The 15984-nt window shown below is 39.6% G+C and overlaps 1 protein-coding gene across 1 annotated transcript; it reads left to right on the top strand.

Moving 5' to 3' along the window:
• The first annotated feature begins 1893 nt into the window (after positions 1-1893).
• slc13a5b (solute carrier family 13 member 5b) lies at positions 1894-15984 on the top strand. The gene is made up of 12 exons (XM_008424940.3): positions 1894-2146; positions 5188-5316; positions 5408-5544; positions 5882-6102; positions 8442-8622; positions 8707-8829; positions 8929-9138; positions 9237-9343; positions 9435-9556; positions 11562-11723; positions 12918-13055; positions 14231-15984. Exons 1-12 carry the CDS (start codon positions 2009-2011, stop codon positions 14354-14356), a joined length of 1794 nt encoding a protein of 597 aa, XP_008423162.1. The 5' UTR covers positions 1894-2008; the 3' UTR covers positions 14357-15984.

The following is a 15984-nucleotide window of genomic DNA, read 5'->3' as shown; positions in this document are numbered from 1 at the left end:
ATGTAAAATGACGTCTATCGTGGTGCCTTTTTTTATTGTTTTCACGCACAAGTTAAGATCTATGACAAAATAAGTTGGGCAAAATGAAAGTAAATTGATCTTTTCAGAAAAAGACAAATTTTCCTGATAACACGTGACTCTCGTATTGTACTGGCGACGACTCTTCCTAAGAATCCTCCCATTTTCTCCATTAATGTGATAATGATGACGATGATCACAATTAGTTCACAGCTATTGATGGATTAATGACATAATACTGTAAAGTGACAGAGATGACCACCCACGTGAAGTCATGAAGTGACCTTTTAATTTTAGTGCACTGAATCTACTACATTACAAATTCCTGACAGCGATCCAGAAACAAGATGATACTGCAGCAATATAATGTGTCATTGTGTTGATTGTAGTCCCAGATTACTTATCTAATAGTTAGAAAAGATGTTTAGCTTAGCAAAATGCTTTGCTTATTATTTTTTTATTTGACTATTGCTTAGTTTGTAAAAAAAATAAAAATAAAATAAAAATACTGGTAATTGGATTAGCAATAAAACACAGATTAAATAATGAACAGTTAATGCAAAAATAAAATATCTACCTTTTTGTGTACCTGAAGATTACAACACTTATTTGAAAAAAAAGAGACTGAAATAAAAAAAAAAGGAAGTTTATTTTAAAAGAAAAAGGAAGGTAAAGTGTTTCTTTCTTGACTCTAAACTTTGAGGTCATTAAGTTCAAGGTATGCACATTTCTCAAGAAGGTAAATGCTTTAGTTTGGATCTGCCAAGGCCACATGTTGGGCATCAGAAGACCCGATACTGGGCAGATCAAAAGCTCAGTATTTTTTTGAGTGTTTATGATCAAGGTACTCACTTACCATGCAAAGTGTATCTCAAAGATAATTCATGATGATCAAAGCTGACATACGTTTGAATACAAATCGCATTTGGTATTCATTTCTAAACCTTTTGGTGTTTTTACTTGAGGAAAACTATAACAAAATCCTAAATGTGTACCTTTTTTTTTTACTTGCTTTCTTTATTTGGATCCCACTGACAAGTACAAGGAAAAGAACCTTTATGTGCAGTGACAACCCAGCACACTTGGGTTGATAACCTTGTGTTAAATACCACACTCTTGCTCTATTTGCTCAGAAATTCAAAACAAAAGTGAACGCCATAATCTCACAGAAAGGCAGTTGTTCTCAGCATGGTAACAAGCTGACCGTTAAAGTGCACACAATGATATCTACACTACATGTTGTTTTATATGTATATTTGGAATTTAGCACATATTTTATTATACCCTGGCTAAATTTGCAGCTTTCAAGGACACTTGAAATGTTTCAAAACGTCTGTTTTGTTGTTTTTTTGTCTGTATCTTTGCTGTGGAAAAACGTGCAGCTAAAGTAGACTCACTTATTTATTGTGGGTCATCTACACCACAAAATTTATCAAGAAGTAACACCTATATTACAAAATTTCAACCATTTCCCTCCTTTTTATTTAACCAATGTGTCATAGATGTGAGTGTGTTTTTTTTAATACTACTCCCACAATTAGCTTAAAATTGTTTACTCACCTCTTGACACTGCCTGTGTGCTTATGCACACAAGGGCTTAAGGGTTGGTAAAATCTTATCATCATGGATAAACTGATAACATTCAGATAACAACCGTGACGAAATGCATTTTCCTTATTCCCCCCACCCAGCCCCCACCCCCTCCTTCTTCTTCTGATTAGACCGAATCAGCACTTTCTCTGCAGGTGATCTATTTTGAAAGGGGCTTATTAGACAGTGCGCAAAAGAGTGCACTAATTATGCGGAAAACTCACTCTACTGTTGAGTGGGAAGGCCTTTTAAAAAAAAAAAAAAAATCTCTCTCACTCTCAAACTCACTCCTCATTGTGATTCGGCTCCCTCTTTCTCTCCTTTATTCGCTGAGGGACTCTCCTCCCCTCTCCTCCCCCATTCTTCCCCTCTCTCCCTCCGTGCGTCAAATTCTCGACCCATGGTGCTCAGGCTCCCTGTTTCTCAGTTTTCCTCCAGGATGGGTTTCTTCAGGTTCCTCAGGTCTGTTAAGAACGACTGTATCCTCTTTTTAACTCCGTGCGCTCTCCTTCCTCTGCCTTTGGTGATCGGGACATCGGTATGTACTGATTTCATGTGTCAATAGATGGTGCACTGACTAATAAAACTGTTTCAAAGAAAAAAATTAAATGTCAGGACAGAACGTTGTTTTGCTTTTCTTTTTCTTTTTTTCTTTTTTTTTAGCAATTGAATGAATAAATACAGCAGAAATGCGATAGAAAAGTTCTCTCTTCGTTTTTTGTTTTTCGGGGGGCGCGCGGAGGGGTTGCACCTGTTGCTACGCACGAGCGCTGTGCACGAGGCTCCCGGAGGCTCCGCGGTGCGGTGCACCCCACGGTCCTGTTGTTTTAACTTCGTATTTTTGTCAGCATCAACTGTCAAGGGCAGCCGTGGGAACACGCAAAGTCAAAGGGGTTCTGCCACATCGCCACCTCTACTTGTGACAGGGACACATACGGCCGGCAAAAATGTTATGACAGCAGGGATGGACTTTAATAATGCGCAGCGGCCACCCTGCCAGCATGCCTAGGTGGGCCCCATATGGGTTTGTCCGCGGGTTCCACGGTGGCCCCACATGGGTTTGCCCATGTAGGGCCACAGCCTACGTGGGGCCCATGTGGGCTGTGCCCCTACATGGACAAACCCATATGGGACCCATCTGGTCTGCCCTCCTTTTCCCCATATGGGGTCCACCTGGGCATGCTGGCAAGGAGGCAGGAACACAAATTAGTTTTGGACCAGCAAACACGCGCCTATTGCTTCTGAGAGCAACAGAGCAGAACATTTTAAGTGTTTTAATCGTTTAAAATTGTCTGATTAACACGTAAAATAATATTAAAGAGGTTCATATGTGCCACTTGAACAAAAAACACAAATTATTAAAGGGTCACTTAAATATGTATGTTTAAGTTGGGAACAAAACTGCAAAGTTGCGAGAAGGCAAATGTCCATTTATGGACATTGAATTTTGGACTTTCTCCCAAAAGTCAATGGCTTAGTTTAACACGTTTAGTCCTCTGTATGCGTTTGGTGTTTGACATTTTTAGGGTTTTAATGATATGAACATTTGTAATGTTTGCAGATGACACAAATATTTTTTGTAGTAATTTAAATTTTAAAAAAGTTATCCGATATTAAAGAAAGAGATAGTTTGACACTGACGAGTTATCACTGAAGCTATATAGAGCTCCTTCACTGACAGTCTGCTGCATCCTAAGTGCACAAAGGAACATGATAGGAGATCCTTCCTCCCAGTAGCTGTTAGACTCTGTAGCCATCATAGCTTCCAACAAAACCAGTATGTGCTTACATCCTTCCTGGTATTTGAACAGTTTTACAGCCCATTATACTTCACTTTGTTTCTATAAATTTAAATTATTTTTTATTTTTGTGTGACCATACATTCCTCAATGCAGCTGTTACACCTGACTTTCCCTATGGGACAATAAAGGATATTTATTGTACAGATGTAAGGGGAAACAGTTTTGCAAAACAAATAAGTAATATCAAGTAATATCAAAATACTCATGATGATCATAAGAACAAACTAGGTTTAACATCAATATTATTCAAATTAAATGATCTGCTTAAAGTTTGGACAGCACATTAGTGGCTTCATATATATATATATATATATATATATATATATATATATATATATATATATATATATATATATATATATATATATATATATATATATATCAGTGACATGCAGTCAGGGGAGGAAAAATAATCATGGAAAAATAATATATAATAATAAAATCATTTATAAAGATATTTTCACCCTGTGGTTTGTACTATTGAATTTTCGCATTTTCCCATTCAAATGCTTAGAAGCGAAGCCAGTGAGGCAGCAGCGAGCTGAGCCTCACCTGGGATTGCGCAACCTCTCGCTAACTGCGCCGGCTGCTATTCTATGAGAGCATGCTGCTCCTGTCTGCACGTCGCCAATGAAATGGCTAAAAAACATTTAATGTATGAACTGATTTTCCATAATTTAGCTTATGTATTTAATGTACTGTGTTTTTATCGTCACCAACTGTGTGTGTAACGTGTTTCGTGTGCTGAGGAGCGATCAGAAACGGCAGAGAACAGATTCGAGGTGAGGCAGGCAGTTCTCTTGCCTCATCGCTGGGGGCGCTCATGATCCCAGATATTGTGACTCCACAACTGCAGAGTAAGAGACAGTAACAGCGATCTAGCAATACAGTAGCTGCGCTGATACAGAGAGCAAGAAAGACGTGGTTTTGAGTTGTCCGTTAACGGTTTCTCCCTTTGCTGTTAAGCACAGCATGAAATTAATAATATCTACATGTCTAAGTTTGATTGAGATCACGGAATTATTCTGCGGCGGCGGCGCGGCTAAGCATCACATGTTAAAGAATAGTCTTTTTGCCCTCCAGCATTGTACGCATGCGTGAAATTTCCTTATGTAAACAATAACATGCAGGGGTCTAGATTTGTAAATCAGATTATAATTAAGTCGGTGCCTCACCAGCTATAAGTACAAGCATGGAGCAATGATCAAAGAGTTTAAATCATTTAGTTGGCATTGCAGAACATGAACTTTGAAAAAAAAAGAATAAATGCTACACCAAATTCAATATGGTGTAGCATATATACGTAATTTAATGTTTGTATCTTTTTATCACATTGTGGCACTTTGAGCACCACATAACTTTCTGCGAGGTCTGCAGTGGGAAAGTGTTTGTGTAATATAAATGTGTGGATATGTTGTAACTTTAGTTAGTACTAAAGTTACGACTTTATATATATAGTTATTACTTTAGTTATTACTTTTGAATCTAAAGAACAATCTAGTGTCAGCATATATAAATATTTTTCTATCCTGTAAAGCACTTTGACCTGCCTTGTTGCAGAAATGTTCTACACAAGTAAACTTGACTTGTGTGTGACCAGAAAGAATAGAACACTCTAATCTTCACCCTTTGAACCATCATAACATCCAGTTTAAATGTGTGTAGCTTTTTATTGGTGACTTTGTATGAGCAGTTTTAAACCAAATTAGACATTGTATTGTAAAAATATACCGGTTGTTTTTTTTTTTTACATGTCTTTATGGGGTTTTCTATACAGGAGGCAGAATGTGCGTATGTGATCATCTTGATGGCAGTGTACTGGTGCACTGAGGTACTTCCACTGGCTGTGACATCACTTCTCCCAGCTGTCCTTTTCCCTTTGTTTGGCATAATGCAGTCTAAAGACGTAAGTCAAACAACCGGCAGAAATCTGGTTTTGAAAAAATGAATTAATTTGCAGAAATTGAATCAACTCCCATATGATCCGCCGTTCCCAGGTGGGCATGCAGTACTTGAAGGACACCAACTTGCTGTTTGTGGGAGGCCTGCTGGTCGCCGTGGCGGTGGAGCACTGGAATTTGCATAAACGCATCGCTTTAAGGGTGCTGCTTCTCGTTGGTGTGCGTCCAGCGCTGTGAGTAGCTCGCCGAAAGACTCGCATCCGCCGTCTTAATCTTTCAGACCTACATGTCCTTAGCTTAACTAATCGGCTATCAGAAGAGCAAATATACTGAAGATAAGGGCGCTATGTTCAAGATTTTTACTGCATCGTAAAACAGTTTGTGCCACTTTGTCATGTATGGTGATAAAACACATCCTAAGTTTACGACTTCAGTTCCAAAGAACTTTTATTTTTCAATTTTGTAGGAAGACGAGGCTAAATTTACCACTCAGTGGCTAGACAAGATGCTGGGGCATCACAGGACACATTTACTGGTTTTGTTTTGTTTTTTTCGTCTTGTTTCTGCAAGGTTGATGCTGGGTTTTATGGGTGTCACTGCGTTCTTGTCGATGTGGATCAGCAACACGGCTACCACGGCTATGATGGTGCCAATTGTCCAAGCGGTCCTGGATCAGCTTAACAACAGTGACAGAGAAGTGCCACAGATCCTCAGTTCAGACGAGCATGTCCAGACATCAGACACTGACTGCAAGCCACCTGCGCAGACAGAAAAAGAGGCTGAGGGAAACGGTGAGTGACTGTTAAATAGGGTGGCATTATGTGAAATTGACTTTTTTTGAGTTTACATCATCACACAAAGTTATTCCCTCATCAAAAACATACCCGGACTGTTGCCTTGATTCTTCCTCTTCAGAGCTGCAGTTTCCAAAGTTCTGTAACTCCCCCCACTCAGCTCCTACAGACTAGCCAGCAGCAATTAGCAAACACCTGGTGGAACTGCACATCTGCTGAGCTCATTATACAAGCTGCTTTAGGTCAGTCGTCCCCAACCCCCGGGCCATGGATCAGTACCAGTCCGTGGATCAATTGGTACTGGCCAAACAAGAAATAATTAAATATTCCTGCTATGTATTATCCAAGTCTGGAGGATCTTTAATTTTGAAAATTCTTTAACCAGATTCTCTCGGTTACATTTTGCGCCAACATTGAGCCCACAAACAGCAAAATGAGTAAGAAATGGATCAGATGTCTTTGGAAAGTTTCTTTGCGAAGGGGAAAAGGTCCAGAGAAGAGACAGGAGAATGGATTTATCCCGGTAGGTGACTCCCACATTCCAAGCCCGAACTGCATGATATGCGGCGACCGGCTCGCTAATGAGGCAACGGAGCCTTCAAACTTCTTCGCCACATAGAGACCAAGCACCTTGTGCTTAAGCAACACTTTGGGTGTCATTGTTTCCCATCACTCCCAGATGGGACCGTCTCGTTGCAGAGAAACAAGCTCAGGGCTCCCATTAATTTGTCGGTATTATGAGTTAAAATGTTAATGAAAGTAAAATGTTGTTTTTTGTTGCACATCTGTATCTTCTTTTGAAGGTGTAAATGTTATCATAGCAACCAGAGTCAGAGAGCGTTAGGGCAGTGGTAGAGACAAGAGGAGTGGAGTAGAGCTTGTGAGTCTTAAGGCTTAAGTCTGGTTCACACGGCACGATTTTAGAATTGTCGGCCGATTTTCCAAACCTCTGTGACCACACACGAGCCTTGTGGACACACGAACTAATGTTCGTGCTATTGACACAAGAACTAATGTTCATGTGTCCACGAGGCTTTTATTGCCTTGTGTGTGGTGTGTTGTTCCAGCCACACAGCAGGAACAACACTCCACACACGAACCAACTCCAGTCACGAACATCCAGATTCCAGGAGAAAATCCCGTAAAATCCCCAACATACCATATGTGAATTTAGAATAAACAAACACGGATGACGATGTAGAACCAATAGTGACAGTTTGTGGACTGATTTTAAGTGAGCTAGTGTCAGCGTCAAGCCCTGACTGAATGAATAGCCTTATCTTTATAACCTATTTGTGTCACGTTAATGATGAAAAGTTATCAACTACGGTACCAGTTTCGCTCCAGTTCCTCTCATTATTGTTTCTGTTGATATTTCTTGTACGAAATGCTGAATAAACATTCATGCTGTTTTCATATATCATCTCCGATGTCACGGACTCTCAGTTGCGCCATGTCAGCTGTTTGGGATTCCCCTCTGTGATTACGTCACCGCGCTTTCTGATTGGCTACCTGTCACATTCAACAGGTTGCGTTCTCTCCCAGTCAGGGAAAACCCCACATGCTGTGATAAAAGGGCCAAGACAATCCAACATGTTGAATATGCCGGATTATAGATCGGAGCGGTCCGACATTCTACCTAACAACACACCACACACTGCAGGTTGATCGGTTACGATTATCGCCAGTGACAATCTTAGAACTCGGGAAGTTCCAAGATTGTCGTAAGGGGACAATCGGGGCAAAAAATTTTTTAATTGTGCCATGTGAACTAGGCTTTAGTGGACACACCAACATGCAGAAGCCTTGTCTGACGGTTCATCCCCCCCAGGCCGCAATAAAACTGCCAAGTCTTGACCGGTCCGTAAAAAGGCTGGGGACTACTGTTTTAGGTTACTAGAGGAACAATGTTGTAATGACTTCCTGAAGGCGGAATTTCAGAAAGAGCAGGAGCTTTTAATGACAGAAGCCCTATTTAAAGGCGACAAGTTACAAAGAAGTATATAAATAAATAAATAAATATATATATATATATATATATATATATATATATATATATATATAACATTTTTCAAACAACCGAAGGCAGCATTGTAACTAATTGTGCTATAAAATAGCACTATTTGGCCTGAAAGTACATAATATGACACCTTTGAATGTTTCAAGACAAGAAAAAAAATGCGTTCCATAATTACTGATTCATTTATTTGCTATACTGTTTCTTATGAAGACATCTACATCTAATGTAGTCTAACATTGCTTAGCATCTTTTTGTTTTTTAAATCAGAGTTGGGCAGAACTGAAAACTCTTTTCATTCCTTCCTCTTTGTTTAAAGGCCCAGTGGTTGTGACTTTCTTAGATGCCTCAGTCGAGGTTGCCAGGCACAAGGAGGCAATGGAGAGGCGAAGAATGGGTAAAGGGATGACCTTGTGTGTTTGTTACGCTGCCAGCATCGGAGGCACCGCCACGCTGACAGGAACTGGTCCCAATCTGGTGCTTAAGGGACAAATGAACCAGTGAGTGCGTAATTATGATTTACAAGCTCAACTTTTTTTTTCTTTTTTACAGCACAGTTGTCTCTATTTCCATGTGTCTTAAAGGTTGTTTCCTGAAAATGAAGATGTGATTAACTTTGCCTCCTGGTTCGGATTTGCGTTCCCAAACATGATCCTCATGCTGACACTAGCCTGGCTCTGGCTGCAGTTTGTCTTCATGGGGTTCAAGTGAGTCGCTGACAGAGAATGCAATGTCTTTCTTGCGTTAGCATCATGTTTGACAGTAGAGATGACGTGAAAATTCTAACTCCAGTGCGATTCCTCTAGTTTCAGGAAAACATGGGGCTGTGGGGCAACCAAGACAGAAAAGGACATTGCTGCGTATAATGTGATCCGTGAGCAACACCGTCAGCTGGGAACTATGAGTTTTGGAGAGATAAGTGTGTTGAGTCTCTTCGTTTTGCTGGTAGTCCTTTGGTTCTCCAGAGATCCCGGTTTTGTTCATGGCTGGGCTACAGAGCTAAACTCCACAGCAGAGTGTGTACTTATGATTTTCATTTGATTTTACACATTTGCACAAATTTGTAAATGAATGCAGCTGATGGCAGAATCTCTCTGGTCTTCTAACCTCGCAGATATGTGACAGATGCCACAGTAGCGATCTTTGTGGCCATCCTGCTCTTTGTCCTACCCTCTGAACCACCGCGATTCTGTTCACGCAGGACCCGAAGTTTTGATACAAGTAAGGCATCATTCTAGAAAAAAAAACTAGTTAAAAGGAGGCCATTTCTATAATGTTTTGTCTCTTGTGGGTATTTTCATTCAATCTCTAGCTACGCAACAGTCCTCTACCTCAACACCCCGACTTCTCACTTGGAAAGTTGCCCAAAAGAAGGTGCCATGGGGTATTGTACTTCTCCTTGGGGGCGGGTTTGCCCTCGCCAAGGGGAGTGAAGTAAGTAGCAAGAACAGTTACATTTCTATGTTATATTTTCACACCACTGTTGTGTAAAGCTAGATTATGGTATTGACCCTTTACAACGACATCATCAAACCCCTTGACAGACATCAGAAGTGAAGATCCGGAGTATTGAACAGTGACTAAAATTGTTTTCGAAAGTTATTTTTGCTACTATAGCCATGGCTTCTACTTGTTCAAGTTGAGCTAATTTATCTGTGGACTTAGCACACCTGGGGCTCATAGGCAGTGGTTTTACAGGGCAGACTTATGAGCATACAGAAATATAGTTGCTTACCAGTATTTTTTGATGGGGGAGCATTCTCTCCATGGTTACTGATGATTAGATGCGTACCTTTTCAGTAACACAGTATCTGATTGCATCTTACCGATCTTACTTGATTATGAAGTACATGAACGTTAACCTTTTTATCTTGTAAAAATTGTTAGCTTCAAATCGACGAATACAGGACTGCCAATCCTTCCAACTGAATTCTGCTATCCATCGCCATCTTCTTCCTTCAACTAAAGTTATAAGATAAAAAATGACAAGTTTGGTTTGTGTCCTTGTCTGTTTGTTTGCAGTTGATGGCGCATCATCTTATGACCATTTGTGAAATAAACAAAACAAAAGTGATATTAGGCACCGACTGTCTGTTTTTTGACAAGCTTTACAAAAAACAAGCGCAAAGGTTCCATCATGGCAGAATGGGCTGAAGAGTGTGATGTAATATTGACCCTTATTATGATACAGAGAGCGTTAGAGACAAGAGGAGAGGAGTAGAGCTTGTGAGTCTTAAGTCTGGTTCACACGGCACGATTTTAGAATTGTCGCCCGTTTTTCCAAACCTCTGTAACCACACACACGAGGCAATAAAAACCTTGTGTGTTCCTGTGTCCAGCCACATGGCAGGAACAACACACCACACACGAATCGACTCCAGTCACAAACATCCCGATTCCAGAATAAAATCCCGTAAAAACCCCCAACATACCATACGTGAATTTAGAATAAACAAACACGGATGGCGATGTAGAAACAATAGTGACAGTTTGTGGACTGATTTTAAGTGAGCTAGTGTCAGCGTCAAGCCCTGACTGAATAAATAGCCTTATCTTTATAACCTGTTTGTGTCACGTTAATGATGAAAAGTTATCGGGTTTATCAACTACGGTACCAGTTTCGCTCCAGTTCCTCTCATTATCGTTTCTGTTGATATTTCTTGTACGAAATGCTGAATTAACATTCATGCTGTTTTCACATATCATCTCCGATGTCACGGACTCTCGTTTTTTCGCCATGTCAGCTGTTTGGGATTCCCCTCCGTGATTATGCCACTGCACTTTCTGATTGACTACCTGTAACATTCAACAGGTTGCATTCTCGGTCCCAGTCAGGGAAAACCCCACACGCTGTGATAAAAGGGCCAAGACAATCCAACATGTTGAATATGCCTGATTATAGATCGGAGCGGTCCGACATTCTACCTAACAACACACCACACTGCAGGTTGATCGGTTACGATTATCGATTATCTTAGAACTCGGAAAGTTCCAAGATTGTCATAAGGGGAAAATCGGGGCAAAAAATAGAAAATTGTGCCACATGTACTAGGCTTTAGTGGACACACAAACATGCAGAAGCCTTGTTTGACGGCTGGTGTAGTGTATACTTGACAGGGGCATTAGAATCGTTTTACTGTGAACATTGTCTACAATATTGTGAGCATCTAAACAACTTGAACCACTCTGTTTAGTAACACCAAAACAGCACAACCTTCAAATTACTAAAATGTATTTTTTTTGTCTAAAAAAATTTTTTTTGTATGTGACATATAGTGTTTTTATGGTTCGTTCAACTTTTTTTTTTTTTTTTAATGCAGATGAAACTCAATCCTATCTCACAAACAGTTAATTTGGTCACCCTGTGTTGAAATGCATTGTATTGTGTCATGTTGTGTTGCACCTTAGCTTGCCTTATGTCAGATTTTTCTGCTTTCAGGTATCAGGGCTCTCAAAGTGGATGGGGGACCAAATGGCTCCTCTGCAGAACATCCCTCCCTGGGGAATAGCTATCATTTTATGCCTATTGATTGCTACTTTCACAGAGTGCACCAGCAATGTGGCGACTGCGACGCTGTTCCTACCTGTCTTAGCCTCAATGGTAAGAGCTATCACTGAGACAGTTACATGAGATATTGGAAATCAAGGTAAACCCTGGCTGGACACAAAATCATGCCTGACCACAGTTGTTCAATTAAGTTAATGTCCGAACTGGTGTTCCAGCACTCACATCGCTCCCAGTGAGAACTGGCCTACTTTCCCATGTTTGGCAAGCTCTCTAGTTGGTTATTCGGGGTGAATATGTTCTGCTCCTCAGTGGGGCCCTCCTCCCATTAATAATCTGCCAAGTACACCAGAGCAGCCCACTGCCCTGTCTGGCTGTCACAAAGCAACTATAGAATGACATTACTGTGCCTACTGGCTGACCACTTCACAGAATTACAAAGATCACGCCACAAAAGATAGTTTCTAATTGGAACAATTAAACTAATATCTATAAAAAGCAAAGCTAAAAATATGTACCAAAAAAGTGACTTGTAAAAGTATTTATACTTTAGTTTTTTCTTTCCTTTTTACATTTTGTCATGGTTAGTATGTTTTTATGTGGTAAACCAAAATGTTTGTGGCTTCAATCTGAAAAACTGTGAAACAGTTATAGGACAATGTATATTGTGTCGCCGAATGTGAAAACTAGTTTTATGTAAAAATAGAGGGAATGAACAATTCAATCCGATAAGCAAAGCTAAAGCTTTGGAAAGGAAAAACCTGGAATAATAATGGTTTTACGGTTCATTGCATTGTGTGCCATGATGTCAAGGAAATCTAGATGATTAAAACAAAATCTATTTACATAGACAAAACACTATCATTGCGGTGACCTGATATACAGTTTAAATGTGAAGTTTAGTTCTTTTCACTGTTTATTTTGAGAAACAGAAATTACTGTGCACTTGTTCCGAGCCTCTGTGCCTCGTGACATGTAATTCAGGAGCAAATTCCACTCAGCAACGTTCCCTTAGTTCCCAGCAGTCTGCCATTATCGCGAACACATGTAGCGCCTTTCTATTTTGGACGTCTTGACTCAGCACGAGGCCAGCAGGAATTACATCTTAATTATACCCACTTAATGAGAGTTTTCACTCCAGGCAGAACTGCAACATTTCATTCAGAGTTATGAGTCAATGATTGTGGTTGGAAGGAAAAATAGCCAGATAGAGTAGCTGAGGATTATGCGATCACGTCTGTTTTCATCCCAGCCTTAGAGTCTTAAAAACCTCCTTTGTGATTACTGCAGTCTCAGTCTATTGGAATCAATCCGCTGTACGTCATGGTGCCCTGTACTCTGAGCGCCTCGTTCGCCTTCATGCTGCCCGTCGCCACCCCTCCCAACGCCATAGTCTTCTCTTATGGACACCTCAAGGTTGCTGACATGGTGAGTAGGACGGTTGATTGTGGGGGTTATTTTGTAAATGATATGCTGAATCTGATGGTGCTATGACTTTTGCTGCTGCTGTTATGCAATTAGGACACAATAACCTGTATTTAATGTCGTCTATAGTTGCAACCCAAGCGGTTTTATAAAACGTGGCGAAAAGCATATTTCCCACAATGTTCCAAACCTATAAAAGATTATAAGTCTGATAAAAAAAAATTTTTTGTGACATTTTGTAACTAAAATGTAGCTTAAAAGGAAATGATTACCCTAACTTTTGTGTCCGTGTCTCCTTCCAAGCGTGTGGGAGAAACTGTGTGGAATACAGCAAATGAGAAGGACCTATACCAGGGAAGCCTGATAAAAAAAGCAGCCCCTTGTTTTACGCGTCACTTCGTACAGTTTGGGCTCTCGGCTACTGAGAAATGATCGCTTCCTGGAGGCGTGGACTGTGTTGAGATTTGAAATTCTACCCAATTGCTAACTTTTGACATATGTAATGCTCCATTTCGACTCTTAAGAAGTTTACCGGAAACTGCCTGCGCCCTAAACGACCATCCTCCTCTGCCAAGAGAGAAATGTCAAGTCGAACAAGTTGTTAATGTTAATGTTAATGTTAATTCAACATTTGGAGGCGTGGCCAACACGGACAAGAACGACTTCGTTCACTTCCATCTCTGCCATTGCTGAATCTGCAGGTAGACAGGGTCAATTCTAAAAACCGCGCAAAAAAAAAAAAAAAAACTGACAGTAACGTCATTCACAGCTTCTGCTTCTGTTTGCTAATTTGCCTGGTTGGTACTCATGTCTCAACAGCCAAGAGCCCAGATCCCCTGTACAAAGCGAGGCGTAGGACACAAGGCTGGTTTTTACGTTCTCGTTCTGCGTTTTCGTTTGTCTTCGGGGAACAATACACACAGTAAAACTGAAAGAGGACATCATTTAGTTTGACCATTTTTAGCCAATAGAAACTTTTATGTGATGGAGATACATTTTTTTTTTTGAAATTTGCTTTTTATCAAGCTAACCCACTCAGAGGACAGTTTTGGCAAACTGTCACTGAACTGAAAGCCTTCAATAAATTGAACAGAACAATATTTTCAGATCTATTGACTTAAGGTAAATATAGCACACCATTAAAAAAAAGTATTTGTATGTATTTTTGTCCCTGACAGGCTAAGACTGGGATAGTTATGAACATTATCGGCATCATTTGCATTACACTGGCCATCAACACCTGGGGCAAGGCGATGTTTCACCTGGACACTTTCCCCACCTGGGCCAACGTCACAGGCGTCTGACCGACTTCTGCGACCACACACCGTCTATGCATGCCCTCCTCCCCCAGATCCCGTCCTTGGGTGACAAACACCTGAAACCAGAGCGAAAGCATGGGTCCAAACAGTGAGCTTCATGTGTTGTACCGCTGTCTGGATTTTATGAGTGTTTTGTGACTGAAAGTGGAGTGGAATTTGACTGGAAAAGACACATGGCAATATTTATACATCACAACGAAGGGATACTTGAATGAAAGCCCCTGATGCCTTAAATTACACGGCACAAACCAAATGCTGTCTATTAACTTAAAACCAGAAAATATGAATTATCCTAGCAGCTAGTTCTGGTGGTGTAATTGAAAACAAGTCTCATATTTTGTAGAAGGCATTGAATTTTTTCCTTTTTTTTTTTTTTGCAAACGTAGCCAGATGTTTTTAGAAATTCTTTATTTTTAACATACTGTATATACATGGTCTTGCAAAATTATTAAAGCAGCTTGAGCTTTTGTCACATAACCACAGACATTGATGCTTTAAAGTTGGAATTTTCTTTTAGGTTGAAACAAAGTATCACGTAATATCTGAAGTCAAATGAAAATGCAACGCGGTCCTTAATTTTTGCTCTGATTCTGGAAAGTGTATGTTTTCTGACCTGTGTGGTGTGTCTCTGTTCTCTAAACAACTGAACAGTCAGTTCTGCTTATATTAAGATCACATTATTGACGTATATACTGAATATATATGCCATACCTTTATGACTATGTATAATTTTCCCTCCATACTGCAGTTATCTCCTACTGTATGTTGATCTATCAAAGAAAAAGTTTGTGGCTGTGATATGACAAAATCTAAAATTGTTAAAGGGATATTAATATTGTTACAAGGCACTGTAATTTATTCTCAAGGAAGCATTGTATACTTAATATTTTTTTATGTAATTCACTAAGCAAATTTTTCTGTTTTATTACTTATAGGGTCTGACAACCTCATTCTTCTTTCTCTTCTAACTTGGAATTTACACTGAAAAGTCTACATACGTTTTTATTGCTGGTGTATATACATTTTCCCCCAGTGCGACCAAATGTAATATTAAAATTCCGTTTTTAAATGTAAATAAATTTCAGATAATATTCAAGACACTGTGACAAGAACAATTCAACTTTATAAGCACTTTTAAAATGTCAAATGCTGCATCTCCAGTACTGTTATACATTTTTAGCATCTGATTTTGCCACCTCCCTTTAAATTAAAGCATATTTCACCCATGAGTGTTTTAAGCTTCTATTTTCTGAATATGGTAAATATTATAAAGGTTATCAATGAGCTTGGCGTGTTTGTTATGTGGGAAAACGTGTAAGAGACTTTATTAAATAAATGAACCCAAGCACCATTTGCTTGGCCTTTTAACACTGAAAGGCCCATGTTAAAAGTCTTATGTGTCTCACTGTAATTGTGATTTTGATTAAAAAAAAAAAAAACACTTTCACATTGTATTTGTGCATAGTGGTTTTATACATATTTTGCACAGGAAATAAAACAAAAAATGAACAAAGAATCTTTTGAGTCTTTCTTAGTTTGCAAATTTATGTTTATTTGTCAATTTCAATCTAATTTAAATTCATGATCTGCGCAGTTTGATTGGCTCGAAATTA

This window comes from Poecilia reticulata, chromosome 13, assembly GCF_904066995.2.
Source record: "Poecilia reticulata chromosome 13, P_reticulata-male-v2, whole genome shotgun sequence".
Classification (NCBI taxonomy): Eukaryota; Metazoa; Chordata; class Actinopteri; order Cyprinodontiformes; family Poeciliidae; genus Poecilia; species Poecilia reticulata.
This window is presented reverse-complemented; position numbering and strand designations above follow the sequence as displayed.